Source organism: Scyliorhinus torazame, chromosome 8 (assembly GCF_047496885.1).
Source record: "Scyliorhinus torazame isolate Kashiwa2021f chromosome 8, sScyTor2.1, whole genome shotgun sequence".
NCBI lineage: Eukaryota > Metazoa > Chordata > Chondrichthyes > Carcharhiniformes > Scyliorhinidae > Scyliorhinus > Scyliorhinus torazame.
The window spans coordinates 16,885,067-16,912,106 of NC_092714.1; the positions used below are offsets into that span (position 1 = coordinate 16,885,067).

At 50.5% G+C, this 27,040-nt stretch overlaps 1 protein-coding gene across 4 annotated transcripts in view; it reads right to left on the reverse strand.

Annotated features, from left to right (window-relative positions):
• Positions 1–27,040, reverse strand: part of LOC140427663 (neural cell adhesion molecule 2-like) — an 896,208-nt gene that overhangs the window by 547,066 nt on the left and 322,102 nt on the right. For all 4 annotated transcript variants that reach the window (XM_072513136.1, XM_072513135.1, XM_072513137.1 and 1 more), the window contains exons 3-5: positions 19,602–19,808; positions 10,925–11,068; positions 2,567–2,704 (exon numbers count right to left, since the gene is read on the reverse strand). In XM_072513136.1, coding sequence (XP_072369237.1) covers positions 2,567–2,704; positions 10,925–11,068; positions 19,602–19,808 — 489 coding nt within the window. The remainder of the gene's footprint in view (positions 1–2,566; positions 2,705–10,924; positions 11,069–19,601; positions 19,809–27,040) is intronic.

Here is a 27,040-nt window from a genome sequence, read left to right on the forward strand (position 1 = left end):
AGGTAGAAAGGGAGAATGGAACGGCCTGGAAGGCCGTCCTGCTGGCCCTCCGGTCTAGGAGCCTCCCAATTTCTCGCTGGCAGGAAGTCCTCCCGGATGCCCTTCACTCTAACCGGTCCCTGCTGTGCACCACCACGAATCAAACGCCTCACGAGCGCCTCCTCCTCTTTCCTAGGAAGTCTTCCTCTGGAACGCCACTTCCGACCTGGCTAGCAGCTCCGGGACCCATTCTGCTCCGGAAACATGTGCGGGCGCACAAGTCAGATCCGTTGGTGGAACGGGTACATCTCCTTCACGCCAACCCGCAATACGCCTATGTGGAGTACACCGATGGCCGACAGGACACGGTCTCCCTGCGAGAACTGGCGCCCGCCGGAGCTACCCACACCCCCCCAACGCCAATCACCACCTCCTCACTCCCGCCGGTTCATCCCGCAGCCACCCCTTTCCCGGGGGGTTCGGTTCTCCTCCCAGACCCGCCCAGGAGTCAGGACACAGGGGACAGCGCTACGCTCCCAGAGTCGATGGGACGCGAGCCAGCGCCATCACCACCACACCCGAGACGATCGGAAAGGACGACCAGGGCGCCCATCCGGCTCATCGAATCACTTTAATTCTCAACGTTTTCAGTTATTGTGTCTTGTTATAGTTATGGCATCATGCCGACCCTGTTTGGCCCGTTGGCCCAGTGTTCAGTTATTGTGTCTTGTTATAGTTATGGCATCATGCCTGTTTGGCCCGTTGGCCCAGTTGAAGCGATAATTTTGTGTTTTGTTCAAAGTTATGGCACAGTACCGACTCTGTAAATCCTACCACCATGCGAACCACCATCCCGCCGGGTTTTTTTTCAACAAGGGGTGAATGTGGTGGTATGTATTAGGGGTAATACAGTACACCACGTGTCGACAGGCTATTGGTGGAGGGATGCCAGGTCCTGATAGGATCTGCCACCTACCGGACTCCACCCAGAAATGCCGGTATAAGAACCCAGTTTTTCCCTCCATTTCCCTCAGCAGCTGCATTCTGTAACCACGCTGCTGGGGATAAAGTTCTGCTTATTAAAGCCTTCAATTGACATTACCTCAACCTGCCTCGCGTCATATTGACGGTGCTACACAAGCCAACCTTGTTTTGTAAGCCTGAGTGTAAGAATACAGCACAGGTAGCCAGTGTGCGTCTGGACTATATGTATGAATTCACAGATGCCCTCGTGCCTTAACATATCTTTGATATGAAGCACTTTCAGCTTCTCAATTCTCTCTCACCCCAGCAGTCCCTTGGAGCTCGTGAAAGGATCTTGCACGTAGAGTCTTTCAAAGTGGGGAAAGTGTTACTCCGCAGCTACCACGTGGTTCAGGCTGACCAGGGAACTCTCCCGCCCCTACCACCTGCCACAGGCACATCGGAAGGAGTTACATGTTGATAATTAACCTGTTTGGCCTTGACATGAACGCACCATTTGTGGTCAAGTCTGGGGCTTCGAACCCGGAGCTTCTGTCTCAAGGGTGGGAATGCTCCGCACGGCACCACAAGGTCTCAGCCTCTCAATTATTTGTGATATTGAGGGGTGGGATTTTCTGGCCCTTCCCACCAATGGGATCTTGCAGTCCCGCCAAAAGCGACCCCCCCCCCCCCCCCCCCACCACCCGCCCAGTGTCGGGTTCCCCAGCGACAGGACGGGCACCCCACACAAACCCCCTTGGACATCGGTGAGACCAGAAGATTCTGCCGGCGGTCAGCGACGAGCCACCCCCACCTTCGGAAAACATGTCGAGGTGGTGGGGAGGTGGGATGGAGGTGGGGGGGCGGGGGGGGGGGGGGGGTGGGGGGCGGGTGGAGAAAGAAAATCCCAGCTAAGTCTTTTCGAAAATATTGAGATGCAGAGTAGAACCAAGCCTTGCTTGCAGTGGTGTGTGGAGCCACGAGTAGAATAGTGTACTAATGGCCTTTCTGTCTATTTGGCTTATTAGCTTCTCATTTACACACACAAATAAAACATATGCAGCATTAGTTTGCATTTAGGTAGCACCTTAACCATAGTAAAATATCCTGAGGTGCTTCACAGGAGTGTTATCAAACAAAATTTTGACGCCGAGCTACATAAGGAGATATTAGGGCCATAATGAGGCATCTTACAGGAGAAGTTTGCAAGGAATTGGAGACGTTTAGGAGAGTAATTCCAGTACGACGAAGGCTCAGCCACGAATAGTGCAGCGATTAAAATTGTGCAAGCTCAGGAGACCAAAATGAAAGAATACGGATGTGTCAGAGGGTAAAAGGGCCAGAGGCGATTACAGAAATAGGACGGGACAAGACTGTGGTCGAAGTTGTAAGCATGGAGGAAAATCTTAAAAGCGAGGCACAGGCATTATGCAAGGAACCTGGGCAGTGTGGTCTGCCTACAACATGGAAATCAAAATTCAGAAGATACATTCTCCATCACTGTAACATCACTAAATTACATAATAATAAGTGTTCGGTAATTGTATATGATCAACTCACAATTAAACAGCACACAATACCCGAATGCAAACACAAACCGCTTATAACAATGACGTAATCTTACCATTCACAATGACAGCGATGTCTCGAAAATCAATCTCTCCCCGTGCTTCCACCCTGCCCTCACATCTGTAAACACCTTCATTCTTCTTACTAATGCGTCGGATCTTCAAGCTGTTGTTTTCAGTCATCAGAAACTTACCTGGGGAGAAAAGAATGAAAGTGCTGATCATGAAAGTGTGTGAAAGCCAACAATGCGCGAGAGAGGACTTGACATTTCCCCCACCCACCCCGCCAAATCTTTAGAATGCTAAAGAAAATCTTGCATTTATGAAGCATCCTTCAAATTCTCAACACGTTGCGAAGTACGTTGGGCAGCGCGGTAGCATTGTGGATAGCACAATTGCTTCACAGCGCCAGGGTCCCAGGTTCGATTCCGGCTTGGGTCACTGGCTGTGCGGAGTCTGCACATCCTCCCCGTGTGTGCGTGGGTTTCCTCCGGGTGCTCCGGTTTCCTCCCACAGTCCAAAGATGTGCAGGTTAGGTGGATTGGCCAATGATAAATTGCCCTTAGTGTCCAAAATTGCCCTTAGTGTTGGGTGGGGTTACTGGGTTATGGGGATAGGGTGGAGGTGTTGACCTTGGGTAGAGCGCTCTTTCCAAGAGCCGGTGCAGACTCGATGGGCCGAATGGCCTCCTTCTGCACTGTAAATTCTATGAATCTATGATACTGTACAGCCGATGGAGTATTGTTGAAGTGTGGTCACTGTTATAATGAAGGAAACACAACAGCTCTGTGATAATCACCAAATAGTCGGCTTCAGTGATGTTGACTGAGGGATCAACTTCAGCCAGGACACCATGGATAATTCCCTTACTCTTTTTTAAAATTAGCATCATAGTTTCTTTCCTGTCCACCTGTAGAAGCAGAGTTCCTCAAAGAGGTTCAGATAGTTGCTACAATTCCCATCTAAATCAACATCACATTCACCCAGCACCTCTGTGCTCCCTGAATTATGTTGGTTCCTAGTCCAGCAATAGCTTCTCACATCCTCACCTTCCTGTTGAAATGCCTCCATTCTCACAGTCCTCTTATCCTCCATAATAACCTTTTTTTTATTGTCACAAGTATGAAGTTACTGCGAAAAGCCCCTAGTCGCCACATTCCGGTGCCTGTTCGGGTAAGCTGGTACGGGAATTGAACCCGCGCTGCTGGCCTTGTTCTGCATTACAAACCAGCTGTCTAGCCCACTGAGCTAAACCAGCCCTACTCCCCTAGCGTGGGAACTGTCTCCCTCTTCAGTTGAATGCCTCATCCGAAAGATAACCCTCCCCCCGACTGTGAAGCATGCCCTCGGCCCCGCATTAGGGGTGCCAGCCTAGGTTTTGGTGCTCAAGTCTCCAGCATGGAACTTGAACCCCCAACCTTCTGATTCAGAGAGCGTAGTGCTACCAACTGGGCCACGGTAAACACTTTACCACTTTGGCAAGACAAATCCATCAAAAAAGAGTTTGGCAGCTGTCAATAACAACAAGTTAGACTTACCTTTAATGTTGTGAAATATTCCTGGTGCGATTTAACCGGAAACATTCTATCTCTGGTTTTGGCCGTGATTAGTGGGATGTTTCTCGCCAGCTGCATTGTCACGAAACATCTCGCTATTTAATGACACCTTGTTGTTTTTTTTTGGCCTTGGGAAGTTTCTCCCTGCCAAGGCCGCATTTAGAGTCATTTCCTGCTGGCGAGCCCAGGAGGAAAGGGTTCTTGCAGATCGGGGTGCCATGTTGTCTGCCTGCCCCGATCTTTCCCCACTCCCCTTTCAGCAGCACTCCCCCCCCCCCCCCAGCATTTGAGATGCCCTCCCCCACCCAAATCCAGGAACACCCACTCACCCACCCTCCACCTGGTACTGCATGATTGCTGGTCCTGATCTCTGGCAGTGCCAGGCTGCCGGGTGCCAGTACTAAATGGGCGCCCTGGCGATGTCCCCCAAACGTGGCCGTTAGATCCTGGGTGTCAGGAAAATCCCACGAACGCTCATTTGAGTGAGCCCAACGACTCAGTTAAATATGCTGATCTGGATTGCGCCCAGTGAGGGCGGGAGCCAGATCGCGACGTCTCGCAAGACTCTGGTAAATCTGGCGAGGCGTTCTGAGCATCACAAATCCCGCCAGAGGCCCCTCGCGAGTTTCAACGGACTCGTCGACACCAAGTGTAGGGTGAATGAGATGTTGATTTAAACGGGAATAAGTCGCCGTGCCAGCTACCAGTGCCTCTTTGAGGGAGTAACAACCAAAGTGGGCCCTGGCACACCCCTTGTTCAAAAGGCTAAAATAAAATCCCACACCAAAAGCAATGCATTGGGGAGATAAGGGGCGGATTCTCTGGTTCACCTGCACGCCGTTCCCTGGCAGCCGTCTTCCCTACTCCAGCTGCTTGTCAATGGGATTTTCCATTTAAATCACCCCATGCCGCCGGGAACCCCCTGGCAGGGGTGTGCTGCCAGCGGGAAAAGAGAAACCCAATGGTTGGAGAAGTCCAGCCAAGGAATAGGAGCAGGGGTAGGCCATTTGGCTCCTTGAACCTATTTCAACATTTAGTATCATGCCTGATCTTTACCTCAACATTACTTTCCCACCCAATCCCCATATTCCTTGATTCCTTAAACAGTTGAAAGATCTATCGATCTCTGCCTTTAAAAACTCAGTGACTAAGTCTCCACAGCCCTGCAGAGTTCCAAAGATTCACATCCCTCAAAGTGAAGAACATTCTACTCAGCTCGGTCCAAGATGGCCGCCCCCTTAACCTGAGGCTATGGCCTCCAATTCTAGCGAGGAGAAAATAGACTTTCAGCATCAACCCTGTCCAGCCCTCTCAGAACCGTATATTTTTTCCAGAGCTTAAAGGCCTATTCTTCGCAATCTTTCTTCATCGGGCAATCGTCCCAGCTCGGGTATCACCAGCCATACAAATGATGTGGCGGCAAGAGCAGGTCGGAGGCTGGGAGTCCTGCATAGAGAAACTCACCTCCTGACTCCACAAAGCCTGTCCCACCATCTAAAAGCCACAAGACAGGATGAGATGGAATACCCTCCACCTCCCTGACACAAGAAGCTCAAAACCAACCAAAATAAAGAATCCAGCTTGGTCAACTTTAGCTGCCTGGAGCCCAGCTCTGGAATCCCATCTCTAAACCTCTCTAACTTGCTACCTGGCTTTCCTCCTCGAATATACTCCTGAAAACGCACCTCTGTGACTGATGGAAGCCATTGTATTATTTACACTTCTAATGTGTAATTACATTTTGAAGGTCGAAAAGAGAGATTCCGTCAAAAGGTCACAGTAGTCGAAACAATTTTGCAAGTTGTTCAGAGAAGGATTTTATCATCGATTGACCACTGAGACAGACTTTGGCGCACAGCGGGACTGAGCAACAGGCGGGTCACCTCCGGTGGGAATGGAAGGTCCCGCTGGCAGGAAGGGCTAGACAATCCCACCCAAGGGGACCGCTAGACCAGGTAGCGGGACTGTCACTAAGTTTTTGGTCATCCGCCCCAGGATCTCCGAAAATGGATCAGTGTCAAATTGTGTGGGTTAACGCCCCTGCGGTCTGCCCCAGGATGGTTTGCTAAGTTAAAAGCACAAGATAAATGCAAGTAGTTGTTGCTGATGGGGATGTCGCTCTCAGTTTCCGATCACAGGTCAGCAGCATTTCAATGCCGGCTTTGCACATGTAACAATGTGAGACATCTGGAGGAGAACGTGTGCACACTAGGCAATCTGTTCTTCTTTTTTAGCATTGATAGCATCATTTAAGTGCAATTATCAGCATCATAATGTAACAACAGGATACCGAATGAGTTTAGTGATAATACTGATCATATCAAGTTTAATCTTAAACTACTGCATGACCAACCAGTGTCATATTGTTTCATATACAACGATTTGCTTGATTCAAATTGCCTCATTTAACTTGACGCGAGGAAGGCCGCTAACGCAAGGCTGATTATGTACATTATTGAGAAAGCTTTCAGCACAGTGCAGCAGAGTGTTCTGCATAATGGCGTAATCCCTTTCTCTTAACCAATATAAGAGATCAAAGTGAAAAACAAGAACAACACTTTGGGTGAAAGGATTTTTAAAAAAGTACGGTGATAAATCAGGAAGCAATGATTCAGTGACAATAATCGCAGATTTTTAAAACCTGACGCTTGCAGAAGGAAGAATGGAAAACCAGTGAAACTTGCCCGAACTGGCCTTGCACAACTTAAAATGGAATTCCAGCATTACTGGTGCTTGTTGCTGATTGTTACTTGCATTTGAACATTTGGAATTGTTTTTATTTTTTCTCTGGGTATAAGGGAAAGCTAAAGAGATAGCCTGGGGTTCAATTTTGTTTGTGATGCACGATCAATCACACAAAGACGAGAGTACAAGGTAATCGAGGCTTCATTACACTGAGATGTGTGGCCTCCTACACCAGCTGACGGAATGGCTGCTGTACCGGGAGCACACACATTTATACTCCGCCTACTGGGCGGAACCAGCAGGCAGGGATCTACCCCCGTACCTGTAGTACAGGGGCCTTACCGTAAAGCACCCATATCAACATCCAATATATACAATATATACATCAGTGGTGACTACCACAGTTTGGAAGGTGAAAGGGGCAGGGTGTGATCACACAGGATGTGTAGCACCATCGATCACACACGAGGCGAGATGTAGAGAACTTCAATCGAGGCTTTATTAAGCAGACTTGTTCAGACTTGTTCCCCAGCAGCTCAGTCACAGAATGCAGCTGCGGGGAGTAAACCAGGTTCTTATACCCCTCCTATCTGGGTGGAGCCCAGTAGGCGGCAGATCCAATCGGGACCCAGCATCTGTCCTCCAATAGCTCCTCGGCATTCATGGTGTACTGTATTACCCCTAATACATACCACCACAGGATGGAAGCCAAATTGGTTCTTTAATCCAGTAATTAATAGCTGCTCTTCTGATTATTGTAGTTTAATTGCATTCCTGAAAAAGACATCAGCTGAGTCACACTCAGCTGTAGTTGGTTGACTGTGCAACTGGTCTATCCGGATTCCAAAGGATTGCATTTGAGGCCTACAAAAGGAGACTCTACTCAGTTCCTGCCTGGCTGAACGAGAGTGCTTTTGGAGTTGGGTGAACCGCAGGGAGTTACGTGAAACTGGGAGAAGGTGAACTGAAAAGACTGAATGTGGAAGCTCAGTCTCAGTCTGGGTAGGAGCGGAGTATTGCTGAGTTTCACGAACACCAAGGTCGGATTCCTTATCTCACTGATTTAGCAGCCAATGTCACAGTGAAACAGTTGAAAGAATAAATCTTTTTTTGGAGGAGGATGGCAAGTCCATCTGCGTCAGAGGTCTTGTGTTCTTAAGCTGTCAGGTGGCCTTTTCGGCCTCACGGTGAGCTGGGGTTGTGCTGAGATGTTGGCGGCTAGTGTGTTGCGGGGTGGCGTCAAAGGCTGTGTTTTGGTTGAGGAGGTCCTCGAAGTGTTTTTTCCAGCGGTGTTGACTGCCTCTCTGTCTTTGATGAGCGCCTCTCCCTTTTGGGCTCCCAGTGGAGTGGGTCCCAGGGTACTCAGACCGTAGATGGTTTTGATCATATCGTGGTTGTCGCCGATTTGCTGAGTCTCCTGTGCTCTTTCCACCCACCATCTGTCCTTTAGATCACAAGTTCTTTGTTGCACCTCGGCCTTCAGTTGCCTGTAGGCTTGTTTCCTCTCACTCGGGTTTTGGTGGAGCTGCCAGTTCAGGAATGCCTTTGTTTGCAGCTATGATGATCCTGGATCTCTGACTGTTCTCATTGAACTAGCCTTGGTGACTCCTGGTCGAGGGCCCAAGTGTCTCCTCGCAGGTGCTGACGACGGTGGCTGTTAAGGGGGACCAGGCGCTGTGGACATTCTGCGCCTCTGGTTCATTGTTTTTTGCCAGGTTAGCTGTCAGGCGCTGGCTGAGTCACTCTTTCTTCTCGTGGTCTTGAGTCCAGCGATACTGAGTCTCTTGTGGCAGAGTTTTTTCTGCCTCGGCCGGGGTGAGGGAGATGGTAGAGCGGATTAATCGGTGGTCAGTTCAGCAGTTGTCGGCTCCGGTCGTGGCGTGGGTGATTCTCGGACATTATATAGTCTATTAGGTGCCAGCGCTTGGAGTGGGGGTGTTGTCATGTCATTTTTTGCTTATCCCTCTGGCGGAACAGGGGACTGGATTCTCCGTTTCAGGGACTATGTCCCCCATGCCATCATGAAAACTGTGGTCTTTTACGCCAGGAAAACTGGCGCCCAAAGGCCACAGATTCACAGCCCTGCAGGGGCTAGCAGGCTGCTGTCGTGAAACCGCAGTTCCAGCTGCGGATACTGGCCCCCGCACCTCCAGGTCAGAGGACGCGCATGCGCACAGCGGCGGCCTCCAGTGGCCGCACCGTGATCCATGGCGGACTCAGACTGCGGAAATAGTGCCCCCAATCGGCCACGCGCCCGACCCAAACCGCCCGCCCAAAAATAGCCGGTCCTGTTTGAGAAACACCCCCCACCCCACCCCACCCCCCCCACCCCGCCCCCCCCCCCCACCCCCGCCACCCCCCCCCCCCCCGCCCTCCGATCAGCCCACCCCCGACCATGGCGGCCGCGGACTGAGTCTGCAGCCGCCACACGAGCATGCCGAATGGTGGCGCGGCGTACTTCCCAGGTACACCGCTTTTTAGGGGTCCGAGAATCGAGGAACCGGAGCCGGTGCCGATTCCATGTATGGAAATGGATTCTCCGCCCAGGCGCCGGTCACGATTTTGGCGTCGGGGTGCAGAGAATCCAGCCCAGGGTATTTGTGATGACCAGGCCATGTTCTAAATATTTTGTCAGGAGGAGAATTTCATTGCCGTTTGTTTTCCCCATGCTTTCCCTGCCCAACACATCCTTCCAAAGGTTTGCGTCCTTCCCAACTCTCGTACTGAAGTCGCCAAGGAGAATCAGCTGGTCTCCCTTTGGGGTCCGCAGGACAGCGGATTTATCGAGGTGGGCATAGAATGCCCCTTTTGTCTCGCCCTTTGCATCTGGGGTTTGGGCGTGGGGACTGACGGCTGTGACGTGCTGCTTCTGGGCCAAGGTGACCTGTGTGGTCATGAATCATTTGCTCACCCCGCAGGGAGGTTCGTTGAGACATCCAATCAATTTCTTTTTTACGGCGAAACCGACCTCGTGGAGATGACATTCTAAATCAGACGCCAGAAATCTTCTGGTTTGTGTTTCCAGAAGAAGATGTGTCCGCTGCCTTGTTCTTTTAGCTGGCCATCTCCTGCCAGTTGTGTCTCACTCAGGGCAGCGATGTGGTGCCACAGATCCTGTGCAATGCTGGTGGTATGACATAGTTACATAGAACATACAATGCATAAAGAGGCCATTCGGTCCATCGAGTCTGCACCGACCCACTTAAGCCCTCACTTCCACCCTATCCCCGGAACCCAATAACCCCACCTAAACATTTTGGTCACTAAGGGCAATTTAGAATGGCCAATCCACCTAACCTGCACGTCTTTGGACTGTGGGAGGAAACCGGAGCACCCGGAGGAAACCCACGCAGACACGGGGAGAATGTGCAGACTCCGCACAGACAGTGACCCAGCGGGGAATCGAACCTGGGACCCTGGCGCTCTGATGACATGTAGGTTTGTTGCTGTTGAGGTTGTCCATAAGGTTCATTTGTACGGGTGCGGTGGGGTTGGGGTGGAAGATGCCTGTGGGTGGATTATTTTCATGTGGGGTAACCCATTTCATTCATTGACATCCTACCACCGGCCAGCGGGAGCAACCTCGATCCTGCCACCTTGGAGCCTCACGATTATATCGGCACCCGCCAATCCTGATTTATTGATTCCCCGTCCCATCGGAAAACGCGGTTTGGATATCCCTGGACTGAGAATTCACCCCCTTGAGTCTTTCCAGCATTTTCTGTCTTTATTTCCGATTTCCAACAGCTGCGGTATTTTGCTTTTATTTTATTGTAGATTTGATTCAGCGTTGTGCAGATTTTGTTTTGATTTAAACTTTGGATGGGTGATGGGGAAGGCACTCTTTGCAAGATACTGAAATGCTTTGGTGATGTCCATGGGGTGAGGTTTCGGGTTGTCTTGCCAAAGTGTTAGCGCAAACACAATTTATTAAGTTGACACCGCTCTGCATCGCAATAACCTCCCCACGTTGTAAATCCTCACCCCCATCCCCCCCACCCGCCCCCCCCCCAGCCCCCCCACCCCACTCCCCCCCCCCACCCCCCCAACCCCCCCCCCCAGTGGCTGCTTGTGGATCGGGTGTGTCTTTCGTCTTGCCTTGTGTCATGTAAAGAGTCTGGAGCCTTTCCAAAAAAATTTGCCGAGCAGTGGCATCGACAGCCGAGTACTCACCACTTGCCTCAGCACCAATATCTTCATTATTGTGCAGCCAAGTTACCATAGGTGCAGGGGAGCTGTCCACTTCGCATATCACGATAGCATCTTCCCCCTCTCTGAACTCCTGGGGAGACCTGATTTCGTGAAAGGTGAGCTTTTCTGTGGACAGAACAGAGCAAGAATAAAGCAAATGAGTATTCCAGAGACCCCACAATCATATCCTTGCTGTTGGAAAATCCCTCCTGTCGCCTCCCTCTGCAATAGCACTGACAGAAAAATAGAGGTTCCATGTCAATTGACCTGTAATCAAATCAACATACTTGAGACACAACCTTAGACATTCAAAAGCAGTATCATTGGCAATAACGGCAATAGCTTGCATTTATATTTCACTTTAATGGGCAGGGTAGGGCAGCACGGTGACAACAGTGGGTTAGCCCTGCAGCCTCACGGCGCCGAGGTCCCAGGTTCGATCCTGGCTCTGGGTCACTGTCCGTGTGGAGTTTGCACATTCTCACCGTGTTTGCATGGGTTTCGGCCCCACAACCCAAAGATGTGCAGGTTAGGTGGATTGGACTCACTAAGTTGCCCCTTAATTGGCAAAAAAAAATGAATTGGGTACCTTGAAATTTATTTGTAAAATAATTTTAAAAAATTTAATGGGCAGGTTTCTCCGGCCGTTCGCTGGCAGCAGGATTCCCTAGTCTCACCAGCAGTGCAGCCCCGCCCATGGGCTTCCGGATGCATTCAAGGAATGGATTCAATGGGAAATCCCATTGACAAGCAGCGCAAATGGAGAATCCCACCGCCAGGGAACGGCACGCCAAATTCTCCGTCCTCACCAGCAGTGAATCCCAGTGGAGAATCTTAGCCAACGTTATAAACTGTCCAGTGATACAATTTCCGCCCAGTTCTGCTGTTTATTCTCGTGCAAATTGTCCGAAAGCAGCGCGAAAGATTGCCGAATTTTAAATGCCAAAGCTCCTCCTAAGAAACCTGGGGCGAAATTCTCCTACCTGCCCCGCCACATTTCTGCGCCGACCGGCCGGCGGGAGTCTCCGTAACACCGGCCGGTCAATGGGGTTTCCCATTGTGGGGCAGCCCCACGCCGTCGGAAAACCCCCGGGCGCCGGCAAAACGGAGACTCCCGCCGGCGGAGAATGACGCCCCTGATACTTTACCCTAATATAACTAGCAGACAGTTGTGTATATTTTTCTGGAAGTCATTATTTTAAATCAATTGCTCACAGGTAGTGAGTTGGCACTCTGATTAAAAATGCTAAAACCATTGTCAGCTGCCCTAATCAAACTGTACACTGTTACGACATAACAAGTACTATTTAACACTACATTTCCTTAAAAAGGAAAGACATTTTCGAGCTGCACTTTCGTGCTGGTTGATGGCAGATTTTGTGTTGCAGTGATATGCAGGTCAATTTGTGTGGAAATGTGAGGGAAAGAAAAGTTAGCAATGCGGTGGAATTTTGGTGCAATTTGCCCCAGATTACCAATGGTACTCAAAAGTGGAAACTCTATAACCTCACCATACTTGTGACAACAGTTAATCTTTTAATTTCACACATAGTTTACTTTTAAGAATTTACAGCTACACAGACAGGGACACAGCTTTTTCTCTTGCACAAACTGAGAGCCACAAAGTTGTTTTTCCTTTTATTCTCAGAGTGAAAACCTGGCAGGTGTCTCTATCTCTGTGCAAAAAGAGTTTTTCACAGCTACTTGAGCAGTATTCACAGTATTTTGAGATGACTGGAGTCACCGCTGCCTCTTTTGATTGGCTAGTGTGCAAGAAGGTGAGGAATCAATTTGTCCCTTAAGCTTGTCCATCAAAAACCTGCAAAATATGATTCTACTCCTTTTACCCGTGTCAATTTTCACCTCTCCTCTCTCGAAGGCACTGATTCTTGGAAGTGCTGATATATTTTCTTCAAGGGTGAGCACAGACAGTTAGCTTGACACGAAAGGTGGCATGATGGCACTGTTGCTTCACAGCTCCAGGGACTCCGGGTTCGATTCCCTGCTTGGGTCACTGTCTGTGTGGAGTCTGCACCTTCTCCCCGTGTCAGCGTGGGTTTCCCCAAGGTGCTCCGGTTTCTTTCCACAAGTCCCCAAAAAGATGTGCTTGTTAGGTGAAATGGCCATTCTGAATTCTCTGTGTACCCGAACAGGCGCCAGAGTGTGGCGAGTCAGGAATTTTCACAGTGACTTCATTGCAGTGTTAATGTAAGCCTACTTGTGACAATAATAAAGATTATTAAAGGTACATGTAGGTGGGATTACCAGCAAGGGTCATTGGATGGTGACCAAGGATGGGGAGGGTGCTGAGACTAACTGTCATGTCCCAACCCTTTCATCGAATTGTCAAGGGAGTGTCCCTTTAAGAAATGTTTTTGTTTTATTACATGACTTCAGTCATATCATTGTGTGGGTGGAGCTGGGCTGTGGCTCTGGGAGTTGGTTTTACTTTTGGTTTGAGCTTAAGCTGGTTTTGTTCTGCACAGGTTGAAAGAATGTTTTTCTCCACATTCAATTTAAAAGCTGTTGCCAGGCTGCTGGATAACTTGAAAAGAGATAACTACTTTGCGGAAGGAATTCAAACCTGCTGTTTGAGAAGGGAAACAGCATATCAATAACAAGTCTGAAAGAAAGTCAGAGTGCCGTATGCTGGGCCACATCTTTGAAAAGGGGTTTCTGGTTTATGGGATCTTGTTGTTAAATTGGAACAGTTAAAGGGGGTAATTTATTAAGGGTGATACATAGATTACTGTAGCTGTGTGGGGTATTTATGTTGGTAGTTGATAAAAATGCTAACCGTGTATGTTTATGAAAATGTTAACTAAATTCGTACAATAAAGGTTGTTTTTGATTAAATGTGCTTACGGCCTCTGTTGAATAACACCTGAAAAGCAGGCCCGTGTGCCCATCGTAATCAAAATCAATAAACAGTTGTAGGTCAGGGGAACTCCATGATATACTTTGGAGTTTTCTAAACCCTGGCCCATAACAGAATAAAAGTCAACTAACTGAACAGGGACCACGCGACACTGGGTGGCGTCTCTAGCTTTTAAAGAATTGTGAAGCTCAGTGATAAACATGTATCTATGGAACTGGCCTTATTTACTGCTTCACAATGGCATCCTGCCATACCCTTCCTTCACAATCCTCACAGGGCCTCACCCAGGCTGAGTATCAGCAAAGCCTCGGTTTACATTTGGAACCGGCTGGAGTATTGCATGAAGAAAGTCTTTTAGAACATAGAACATAGAACAATACAGCGCAGTACAGGCCCTTCGGCCCACGATGTTGCACCGAAACAAAAGCCATCTAACCTACACTATGCCATTATCATCCATATGTTTATCCAATAAAATAGAACATAGAACATTTGTGGTGGCAGGAGGCAATGGGACTGCCGCACAAGAAATGTTAAAGTTTAGGTCAGGTTATTTGGTCCCTTTTAGCCTTTAGCTGTCCGCCTGACACCTCAATGACCCAAACATGATGTTACTGGTGATGGAACATGTGTCAGTATTAACATCCAGAGGGGAATCGGAGGAATGCTTGAGGTGGAAATGAAACTCGGTCCAAGATCGCAAGAAACTGCAGAGTGTTGCCTGTCCAGTCTGCTTTTCCCCATTGGGATTTCAACCAACTCACTTGCAGAGTGTGGTGAACTCAACCCAACGTATCTCACAAGCTTGTCACCCCCACATTGACTCTGTATACACCTCCCGCTGCCTCAGGAAGACAGACAGCATTATCAGAGACCCCTCACACCCAGGGATTGCCTTCTTCCAGACCATTCCTCCAGGCAGAAGGATCAGGGGCGAAATTCTCCCCCAACGGCGGGATGCCCGCCGACTGGCGCCAAAGCCGGCGCCAATCAGACGGGCATCGCGCCGGCCCAAAGGTGCGGAAGTCTCCGCATCTTTGGCGGCCTAGCCCCAACATTGAGGGGCTAGGCCGACGCCGGAGGGACTTCCGCCCCGCCAGCTGGCGGAAATGGCGTTTGTTGCCCCGCCAGCTGGCGCGGAAATGCGGCGCATGCGCGGGAGCGTCAGCGGCCGCTGTCAGTTTCCCGCGCATGCGCAGTGGGAAGAGTCTCTTCCGCCTCCACCATGGTGGAGGCCGTAGCGGAGGCGGAAGGGAAAGCGTGCCCCCACGGCACAGGCCCGCCCGCGGATCGGTGGGCCCCGATCGCGGGCCAGGCCACCGTGGGGGCACCCCCCGGGGTCAGATCACCCCGCGCCCCCCCCCCAGGACCCCGGAGCCCGCCCACGCCGCCTGGTCCCGCCGGTAAATACCAGGTTTGATTTACGTCGGCGGGACAGGCAATTCCTGGGCGGGACTTCGGCCCATTCGGGCCGGAGAATCCAGCGGGGGGTCCCGCCAACCGGCGCGGCCGGATTCCCGCCCCCGCCCAATCTCCGGGAGCGGAGACTTCAGCGGGGGCGGGGGCGGGATTCACGGCGGCCAACGGCCATTCTCCGACCCGGCGGGGGGTCGGAGAATGACGCCCCAGAAGTCTGAAGACCCGCACATCCAGACATAGGAACAGCTTCTTCCCCACAGCTACAAGACTCCTCAATGACTCCCCCTTGGACTGATCTGTTCCCTGTAAGAACACTGGGTAGGATTCTCTCCGGTGAGCGGAGAATTGGAGTCAGCGCGGCGCCGGTCGGGGGCCGCTGTATGTGGCCACCCCCCACTCCGGCGATTCTCCGTCTGGGATGGGCCGAGTGGCCGCAAACATAATCCGAGTCCCGCCGGCACCGTCCACGTGTGGTATTGCCCAGCGGGACCTTGGCGTGCATCCTTTCGGGGATCCGACCCTGGGAGTGGGGGCTCCGCTGTGGCCTGGTTTGCGATTGGGGCCAACCGATCGGCAGGCCGGCCTCTCGGGCTGGGGGCCTCTTTTGCTCCGCGCCGGCCCCTGTAGCCCTACGCCATGTCGGGGCCGGCGCAGACAAGGAAGCCACCACGGATGCACACAACCGTGCCCGTCGCAGTGTGCATGCGCGCATTGGCTCCGGTCGCAGGGCACATGCACAGACCCACACCGCCCATTTGACGCCGGTATCGGCAGCTGGAGCGGCGTGGGTTGCTCCAGTGCCATGCTGGCGTCCTGTAGGGCTCAGAATAGCTGCTCCTGGGGGCCTGTTGATGCCGTCATAAAATGCGCTGGCATTTACGACGGTGTAAACACTTAGCTTCAGGATACGAGAATCCGGCTCACTATTCACAACGCCCTATGCTGCTCTTGCTCATGTATTTGCTTAGTTTGGCCCCTTGTTCCGCACTGTAACCAATCACTGCTTGTCGATGTACCATTTGTCAATGTTCCCTGTTGATTATTCTTTTTGTCCACTATGTACGTACTGTGTACGTTCCCTCACCCACAGAAAAATACTTTTCACTGTACTTCAGTACATGTGACAATAAATCAAATCATCATCATTAAAGGGCTGTTTGGAAAGAGCAAAGGAATAATTTGAATAACTCTTAAAGAGCTAGCATGGGGACAATGGGTCGAGTGGTGCGATGCATCATTTTATTGTTCTGTATTGCCTGTACAGTCTGCTTTTCATTAAACTGGCGCTAAGTAATAGCACTTACTTAAGGGTTAACTTCCCTCTACTTGCTATCAGTGGGACTGCTTACCCAGGAAGTGACCTTTGCTGTTAAATATCTTTCAGTGTTGCAATTAACTAAAGTACAATCTTTCCCTTTTTATCTGTAAGAAAATGCATGTCCGCGTGCTTATCAGGGGCTGTTTCGTCTGTCCACAAAAGCTGCAACAAATGTTAACTTGTAGCGGCAGATTACAGTGATTAGAATGATGAAAAGCCTCATATAATTAGTGAATTATCATTGAAATCGTGAAGTGTGTGGTTATTTCTGGAACTTTCATTATCCAGTTGGACAATAAAAGTGATTATTTCAAATACACATTCCTCCTGCTCACACAACTGGCACAACACCCAGGGGCATCAATTTAACCCTTCCTTATGTATTCCAGTGCTACAGTTATTGCTTGTTAGGATGAAATATCCCATCTGGAAGATCCCAGAACACTTCAATACACCTTTCAACTTGACTGCAGTCAAACATTAGCTAGAAAGGCACAGGATCTGAGTAATTGCACATTTCCATTGACACACACCCTTTCATCCATTTGACTATCCATCCTGTCTCATTCCAGCTCTATCTGTCTGCCTGTCTTTCAAGCTGTGTGTCTGACGTGCTGTGTGTTTGACTCGTTGGGTGTCAGTCTGTATGTCTGTCTAGCTGTATGTCTTGACTCCCCACTCTGCAACTGGATCCTTGATTTTCCGACCAACAGGCCACAATCAGTAAGAATGAACAACACCTCCTCCACAATCGTCCTCAATACCGGGGCCCCGCAAGGCTGCGTACTTAGTCCCCTACTCTACTCCCTGTACACACACGACTGCGTGGCAAAATGTGGTTCCAACTCCATCTACAAGTTTGCTGACGATACGACCAGTGGGCCAGATCTCGAATAACGATGAGTCAGAATACAGGAAGGAGATAGAGAACCTAGTGGAGACGTGCGACAACAATCTCTCCCTCAATGCCATCAAAATTTCAGGAAGCAAAGTACTGTACACACCCCTGTCGGCATCAACGGGGCCGAGGTGGAGATGGTTAGCAGTTTCAAATTCCTAGGGGTGCACATCTCCAAAAATCTGTCGTGGCCAACCCACGTCGACGCTACCACCAAGAAAGCACAACAGCGCCTATACCTCCTCAGGAAATTCGGCATGTCCACATTAACCCTGACCAACTTTTACAGATGCACTATAGGAAGCATCCTATCGGGCTGCATCACAGTCTGGTATGGCAACTGCTCCGCCCAAGACAGCAAGAAACTTCAGAGAGTCGTGAACACCACCCAGTCCATCACACGAACCTGCCTCCCATCCATTGACTCCATTAACACGTCCCGCTGCCTGGGGAAAGCGGGCAGCATATTCAAAGACCCCTCCCACCCGGCTTACTCACTCTTCCAACTTCTTCCATCGGACAGGAGATGCAGAAGTCTAAGAACACGCATGAACAGATTCAAAAACAGCTTCTTCCCCGCTGTTACCAGACTCCTAAATGACCCTCTTATGGACTGATCTGATTAATACTACACCCTGCATGCTTCATCCGATGCCGGTGTTTATGTAGTTACATTGTATACCTTGTGTTGCCCTATCATGTATTTTCTTTTATTCCTTTTTCTTCCCATGTACTTAATGATCTGTTGAGCTGCTCGCAGAAAAATACTTTTCACTGTACCTCGGTATACGTGACAAATCGAATGTCTGTCTAGCAGTGTGTCTGTCTAGCAGTGTGCCTTTCTAGCAGTGTGTCTGTCTAGCAGTGTGTCTTTCTAGCAGTGTGTCTGTCGAGCAGTGTTACTGTTGAGCTGTGTGCCTTTGTGCCGTTGCGCCTGTCTGTGTGTCTGTCTCACTGTCTCGCTGTACATCTGTCAAGCTTTGTGTCTGTCTGTGTATCTGTCTTGCTGTATGTCTGTCTGTGTACCTTTCTAGCTGTGTGCCTGTCTTGCTGTGTGTTTGTTTGTCCTTCTGTGTGTCTTTGTGGCATTATGCCTGTCTGGGTGTCTGTCTCGCTGTGCATCTGTCTCGCTGTGTGTCTGTCTCGCTGTGCGTCTGTCCCACTGTGCGTCTGTCCAGCTGTCTGTCTGTCGGTCTGTATGACCATCTGTCCATCTCCATAATCTCTGAATCTCTTTATTGTTGCATCTGTTTTTGGTGCAGAGCGAACCAACTTTGCCGCAATGTTGCTGTCGTGATATTAGAGGCCCTTTAATCTTTCTGTGAGGGTAATTGTGCAAGCATCGAATGGAGTGCTTTCCCCATTGCTGTAGACCATGTCACATACCCACAGTGATCGCAGTGCAAATAACAAATTAGTCGCCATATTCTACATAGATTCAATCCAAAAGGATTACAGCGTTGTGGTCAAAATTACCAATCCAGTGTTCCAGTTGGGGATGAATAGTTCAAAAATAAAATAATAGTTCTAAATATAAAATAGTTATTATTCTTGGGCGGCACGGTAGCACAGTGGTTAGCACAATTCCTTCACAGCTCCAGGGTCCCAGGATCGATTCCCCGCTGGGTCACTGTCTGTGCGGAGTCTGCACGTTCTCCCCGCGTCTGCGTGGGTTTCCTCCGGGTGCTCCGGTTTCCTCCCACAGTCCAAGTATGTGCAGGTTAGGTGGATTGGCCGTGCTAAATTGCCCTTAGTGTCCTAAAAGGTTAAGTGGGGGTTGTGGGATGGGGTAAATACGTGGGCTTGGGTAGGGTGCTCTTCCCAAGAGCCGGTGCAGACTCGATGGGCCAAATGGCCTCCGTCTGCACTGTAAATTCTATGACCTATGAAAATTCAGGTGTTGGGTTTGAATGCTGACTTGAACCAAGTTGACTTTGGGAACGTTGGAGTGATGAGGGTTCCTGTTGCAAAACACAATTTCCAAGAAGGTTAGTTGATTTGGTCGGGTGACCAAAATAAGGACAAATCTGCACACATTCAAATGACCAAATTACCACTGGGCATCCTTGTATTGGCACAATCTCTTTTCTCTCCCGCTGACAGAAAATCCAACCCATTACATTTTATAACACCAGGGTTTACTCACTGTAAATCTCCACCAGGATTGTAGCTTCCTGAGACTTTCCATTGACGTCTGTCACCTGACACTGATAGATCCCAGCATCTTCCTCGTTAGCATTGTAGATGGTTAGCCGCGATCGAATCCCCTCCGCTTGTACGACCACCCTCTCGTTGGAGATCACTTTCTCACCATCAGGGCTGTACCATTCTATACTGACAGGTTCCCCTATAGCTGGAGGAGAAGACAAGAGGTAATGCAAAGGATTGTACATAATAAATTGGGAGGCCTAATAAATTAGAGCCATTTCCATTTACAGCACAGAGGGTGGCAGCGGCATAGTGGTATTGGCACTGGACTAGTAACCCAGAGACCAGACTCCTCTGGGGACCCGGGTTCGAATCTCACTTCGGCAGATGATAAAATTTGAATTCAATAAAATTCTGGAATTAAAAGATGACCATGAAACTATTGTCGATTGTCGTAAAAACCCATCTGGTAGTCGAATGTCCTTTAGGGAAGGAAATCTGTCGTCCTTACCTAGTCTGGCCTACATGTGACTGCAGACCCACAGCAATGTGGTTGACTCTTACACGCCCTTGATGGACAATAAATGTTGTACCCAGCCAGCGATAACCACATCCCATTGAGTCCAAGCTGGCTCTCCCAAGAAGCAATCCACTCGGTCTCATTCAGCTGCTCTATCCCCATAGTCCTACAGGTTTATTTCCATCAGGTTGCCCATCCAATTTCCTTTCCATTGCTCATCTCTGCTTCCATCACCCTCGCAGACAACGAGTTCCAGAAGAAAACTGTTTTCTCATTAAAATTCCAATAGGATGAAAAACTCTTATATTGGTAACAGTTAGAACCCGTCTACCATCCATTGACTCTGTCTACACCTCCAGCTGCCTTGGGAAAGTGGACAGCATAATCAAAGACCCATTCCAGCTGGCTTACTCACTCTTCCAACTTCTTCCATTGGGCAGGATATCCAAAAGTCTGAGAACACGCACAAACAGATTCAAAAACAACTTCTTCCCTGCTGTTACCAGACTCCTAAATGACCCTATTATCGACTGATCTGGGGCCCGATTCTCCGACCCCCCGCCAGGTCGGAGAATCGCGGGGGGCTGGCGTGAATCCCGCCCCTGCCGGTTGCCGAATTCTCCTGCACCGGATATTCGGCGGGGGTGGGAATCACGCCGCACCGGTTGGCGGGCCCCACCCCGGCGATTCTCCGGCCCGCGATGGGCCGAAGTCCCGCTGCTGGAATGCCTGTCCCGCCGGCGAGAATCAAACCACCTCTCTTACCGGCGGGACAAGGCGGCGCAGGCGGGCTCCGGGGTCCTGGGGGGGCGCGGGGCGATCTGGCCCCGGGGGGTGCCCCCACGGTGGCCTGGCCCGCGATTGGGGCCCATCAATCCGCGGGCGGGCCTGTGCCGTGGGGGCACTCTTTTCCTTCCGCCTTCGCCATGGTCTCCACTATGGCGGAGGCGGAAGAGACCCCCTCCACTGCGCATGCGCGGGGATGCCGTGAGCGGCTGCTGATGCTCCCGCGCATGCGCCGTACGGCAATGTCATTTCCGTGCCAGCTGGTGGGGCACCGGAGGCCTTTCACGCCAGCTGGCGGGGCGGAAATCAGTCCGGCGCAGGCCTAGCCCCTCAAGGTGAGGGCTTGGCCCCTCAAGATGCCGAGGATTCCGCACCTTTGGGGCGGCGTGATGCCGGACTGATTGGCGCCGGTCGGCGGACATCGCGCCGATTGCGGAGAATCCCGCCCCAGCTCTCTTCACATATCTTCTCTACTGAGCAGTACTACACTCCTGTATGCTTCACCCGATGCCTGTGTCTATGTATTTACATTGTGTATTTTATGTTTGCCCTATGCATTTTTTGTTCATGTACAGAATGATCTGTCTGAGCTGTACGCAGAATAAGGGCAGCTCGGTAGCGGCTTGGTAGCACAGTGGTTATCACTGTTGTTTCACAGCGCCAGGGACCCGGGTTCGATTCCTGGCTTGGGCCACTGTCTGTGCGAAGTCTGCACGTTCATAGATTATCATAGAATTTACAGTGCAGAAGGAGGCCATTCAGCCCATCGAGTCTGCACAGGCTCTTGGAAAGAGCACCCTACCCAAGATCAACACCTCCACCCTATCCCCATAACCCAGTAACCCCATCCAACACTAAGGGCAATTTTGGACACTAAGGGCAATTTATCATGGCCAATCCACCTAACTTGCACATCTTTGGACTGTGGGAGGAAATCGGAGGACCCGGAGGAAACCCACGCACACACGGGGAGGATGTACAGACTCCACACAGACAGTGACCCAAGCCGGAATTGAACCTGGAGTTGTGAAGCAATTGTGCTATCCACAATGCTACCGTGCTGCCCTGCTACCGTGCTGCCCTTGCTACCGTGTCTGCATGGGTTTCCTCCGAGTGCTCCGATTTCCTCCCACATTCCCAAGATATGCGGGTTAGGTGGATTGGTCAGGCTAAATTGGCCTGTAGTGTCCAAAGATTAGGTGGGGTTACTGGGTCACAGGGATTGTTAAGGCGTGGGCTTAAGTAGGGTGCTCTTTCAGGGGCCAGTGTAGACTCAATGGGCCGAATGGCCTCTTTCTGCACTGTAAATTCTATGATTCTATGAATATTTTTCACTGTACCTCGGTACACGTGACAATAAACACACCCAATCCAATCCAACAGAAGCATCTTAAGTGAAATTAACAAAGGCTGGCTTGATCGATTTCTTTCTGGCATGGTAACCTGTGCTTCTGCCACTGGAGCAGTAACTTGGGTGATTTGCAGTGATGTCCCTCTAATTAATGAAACTGAATTCAGTCATTTGTGTGTTGGCACCGAGAAATTAACTTGGCAATGCTTATGGAATCAAATCTTTATAAGATGGTTATGTCATAAGCAATCTTTTTTAATTTAAGGTCAATTGGAGTATTGCTGAGAAGAGAGAAAAGTAGCTGAAGCTTTTCATCTTGCACTATCAGGACAAATGCAAGAATGCTAAATTTCAAACGATCACAACAATTTGTACTACAGGAGGTAGGGGCCCTGATTGGTTGGCAAGTTGATTCTGCTGGACCAAAGCATTGCCATGGGGAAAACAATGGGGAACTGTCGATTCTAAGGCCGGGATTCTCCGAGCCTCCGCACCGCAATCGCGCTCGGCCCAGTAGCGGAGAATGGGGCGTCAGTCCCGCAATCGGGTCCGACGGCAGGACGCGAACCTCTGGTGACTGAAGAATCGGCGGCAGTCGCGCGCGCATGTTTGATGCGCCACCGGTCGGGGGCCATTGAAAGTGGCCCCCGTGCCGATTCTCCGTGGTCGACCGGCCGAGTTCCTACCAGCATGGTTCCACCCGGCGGGAACTCTGCGTCGCAGCTGCGGTGGCCGTCCTGGTGGGGGACAGGGGGGGGGGATCAGTCTCCGGGGGGGGCCTCCACAACGGGCAGGCCCGTGATCGGGGGCCACTGATCGGTGGGTGCGCGCGATCTGGGGGGGGCCTACCTTCTTCCGCATCGGCCCGCTGTATGAGTCCGCCATGTTGCGCAGGGCTGGTGCGGAAGCGGCCGCCGCGGCATGCGCGGACCCGCGGCCGATAGTGCAGGGCCGCGTATTGGCAGCCGAAGCAGCGCGGAGCACTCCGGCGCCATGTGGGCCTCCTGTGGGCCACGGAATCACTGGGCCAAGAGGCCCGTTGACGCCAGCATGAAACACTCCGGTGTTTATGCCATCGTCAACACTTAGCCGCCGTTTTGAAGAATCCCGGCCTATGTGCCTGGGTAATTTTTTTTAAAAAAGGAACAAGGCTTGAACATATTCCTTTTGTTTGCAGAGAATGGATCCCTGCCTGTGAAATTATGTTGCTTCGAGCAAGTTTAAATGAGCCACATTACAAGCCCAACTGATGGTTGAAAATCAAACCTCAAACTGACACCAAATCATTTCTCCATTCAGTCTTTTGAAAAGCATTTTCATCATTTATTGTATGTCCTTTCTTTGAAACCTGCGGTTTTAAGCTTGTCGTCACTACTCCATCATGTGCAGACAATGCTACCTCTCTGAAGTTGGTGTTTATATCTTCACTTCCCATTGATTAACATCGCTGGTTGTGGACTTTGGCAAAGCAGTTGCTAAGCATTCCAAATTGCTTTGCTCATTTTTATCAAGAACCTGTATTTATCACAATATTAAGCTTCTGTACATCAATGTTATTTTTAGCACTTCTTGTCAATTTTCTCCTCGTGTCTACTGATGCAGGAAGTGTTTTCCAGCTACGGCGTGCAGGGACAAATCCCATCGGGGAAATTCCGGGAGAGGCCAAAAATGGGATTGGCGCTGGGTGCACACTTGTTTGCGATCTTTACATACCCATCGGCGCAGGCTTGGAGGGCCGAAGGGCCTGTTCCTGTGCTGTAATCTTTCTTTGTTCTTTGTATTTCCCACTGACATGAACCAGATCTCACCCAGAAAGGGTGAGAGGCTGATTAGCCTGCACCATTTTCAGATGATTAGCGGGTTCAATGTCAAATCTTCTGGATTCTCAGAATGTTCCCATCCCCCCAGCGGGAAGTCACCAGGGGGCGAATCACTAACCTCCAGGGTGTGCAAGGTGCGAAGGGGAGGGGGAGGTCCTTCAAGGGGGCTGGGGCTTGAGAGGGCTCAGGTTGGGTGGGGGGGGGGGCTGTCTTCCCCAGGGTGGGGGTAGCATAGTTAGTCTGCACTCTGTTTGCTGAAGAACCTTTGAAGAATTTAGTTTGAGGTTAATGTCGTTGGCTATTCAGGTTGTGTGGTATTATAGGTATTACGGTACCTGAAAGGCTGAAGTACCATTGGTAGAACCTATATGCTTGCCATTGGCTAGAGTGTATAATAGCTCCGCCCTGATAGACGTGGTATAAGAACCCGTGCCGTCCCAGCAGCCCTCATTCTGTACCTGAGCTGCTGGGGGAAACATCTAGCTTATTAAAGCCTTCAGTTGGACTACAACCTCGCTTTAGTGGTCATTGATCGTGCATCAGGTAGCAATGGCTAGTCTGCTCTCTGCTTGCTCCAAAGGCTTTGTGGTTCCTTGTTGACATTCCATGTCGTGCCCCATTGACCTGCACAAGCCTCTGATCAGCCAGCTGTTGTCTCATTCAAAGGCGCTTTTCAGGTGTTAACACACACTTCACACTCCATTAACTCGGAAGTCTTTCTTCACCCGTTCTGTCTGAGCTCAGTTATTTTAGTTGAGGTTTCTTTCTATCTCTTATGTCTGTACTGCATGCTTTTCCTCGGAGCTCATTGTCACCATACAAGCAGATGACTCAACTCAGACGTCACAGTGCAAGGTTCCCTCAATGAAGATCTTCTCACAACCAACCTTATGCTCTACATCAGCACCAGAGAGCTGAGTATAATTCCCCCGCATGTTAACATGGAACATAGAACATACAGTGCTGAAGGAGGCCATTCGGCCCATCGAGTCTGCACCGACCCACTTAAGCCCTCACTTCCACCCTATCCCCAGAACCCAATAACCCCTCCTAACCTTTTTGGACATCAAGGGCAATTTAGCATGGCCAGTCCACCTAACCTGCACGTCTTTGGACTTGTGGGAGGAAACCGGAGCACCCGGAGGAAACCCACGCAGACACGGGGAGAATGTGCAGACTCCGCACAGATAGTGACCCAAACCGGGAATCGAACCTGGGACCCTGGAGCTGTGAAGCCACAGTGCTACCAATTATACTACTGTGCTGCCCTATGGCCGGGGGGAGCCTTCGGATCTGAGTGAGGAGGGTCTAAAGACTGAAAGTTGCCAGGCCGAGTTGCAGGCTGCATATCACTCAAAGAGAAAGTGGGACAGACTTCTTGAAGGAGGGGAGTGGAGATTTATTTGACTCCCCGTTGGGCATTAAGTCATAGGACACGCACTGACTCCCCAGGTGCAGTGAGTATTATGGCATGATAGCAATAAGATTGCGGGATGTGCAAGCCTGGATATCCTCAGTGCATATTAGTCTGACCTTTGTCAGCCTCTGAAAGGACATGTGGCCAGTCACATTCCTGCAAGTCCTGCCCATCCTATCAATTGGCCATCATCATGCATCCTTCACCTCTTTCAGCTGCCGCACTTTCCAGGTTAGGGGTAGAATCCTTAATTGTCAAGGCTGAAGGTTGGGGACAAGGGATCAGGAGGGGTGTACTTGTGCCTTGCAGCAGCAACCACCTGACTACACTGGTGGTCCAAGAGCCATCATTCTGCACTTGACCATCCATGTGCCATAGCACATGAAGGACCTCATTGCTGCTGATGTGACGGGAGGGAACAACCAGACAGGAAGCCATAGGCGACCATGACGTTGCCTGCTGCGGCAAGGCCATCCCAGGCAGGGGCCTGAACCAGAACAATGGGGGCTGCTGGTCAGGCTCAAGACCTGGTCACCCATTAGGCTGAGAAGGGGGCCAGAAGACAACACCAAAGGAGACTGTGGGTGTACAGGACTCACCTGTCCTACTATGAGATATTGGATACCACACACCACCGAAGACTCTAACTGATCAAGGTGGCACCTGTATCACGTTCCTGAGGACCTGGCACCACGTGGAGGAGGATGATACCTGCTCCCAGTGGCCATGAAGGTCATGGCGGTGCTGAACTATGTTACCACCATTGCCGAGATGCCTCAGGTCCAGGTGACCACTGATAGTATGCATGTAGCCTTAAGGGTACTGTGCCATCATCAACCGAAAAGGGTCCCACTCCCTAGTGTCCAAATCGAGTGTGCCCACCACCTCAAACCATGCTGTGCATGCTATCTTGGATGCATGCAAGATAGTTACATCCTTGGAGATCCCCGGGGTCTTCAAGGACCACCCCAGGCAGGTTGGCTCGTGGGGACAAGGGATACTCACTGAGGTATCGGCTGATGATGCCAGTGTGGAATCTGGTTATAATGGGGACCATGCTGCAACTCGGACAGTTATCACACAGTGCATTGAACTGCTGAAAATGTGATTCCGCTAGTCTAGTGGTGCTCTACAGTACCTCTCCCAGAGGGTCTGTGCCATTACACCAGTCTGCTGTGCCCCGGCACTTCTGGAGGAGGAGGAGGAGGAACATGCGGCTTCCTCTGAGGAGGAGGCGGACTTCCTGGTCACCCTATTATCGAAAACTATAATCTATATTAAACTACAAAGAGTGCAGAAAAGATGTACGAGGATGCTACCGGGACTTGATGGCTTAAGTTATAAAGAGAGGCTGGAGAGACTGGAACTTTTTTCCTGAAGTGTAGGAGGCTTAAGGATGATCTTTTCGAGGTCTGTAAAATAATGAGGGGCATAGATAAGATAAGTACTCAACATCTTTTCCCAAAGGTAGGGGAGTCTAAAACTAGAAGGCATAGGTTTAAGGTGAGAGGGGAGAGATACAAAAGGGTTCTGAGGGGTAATT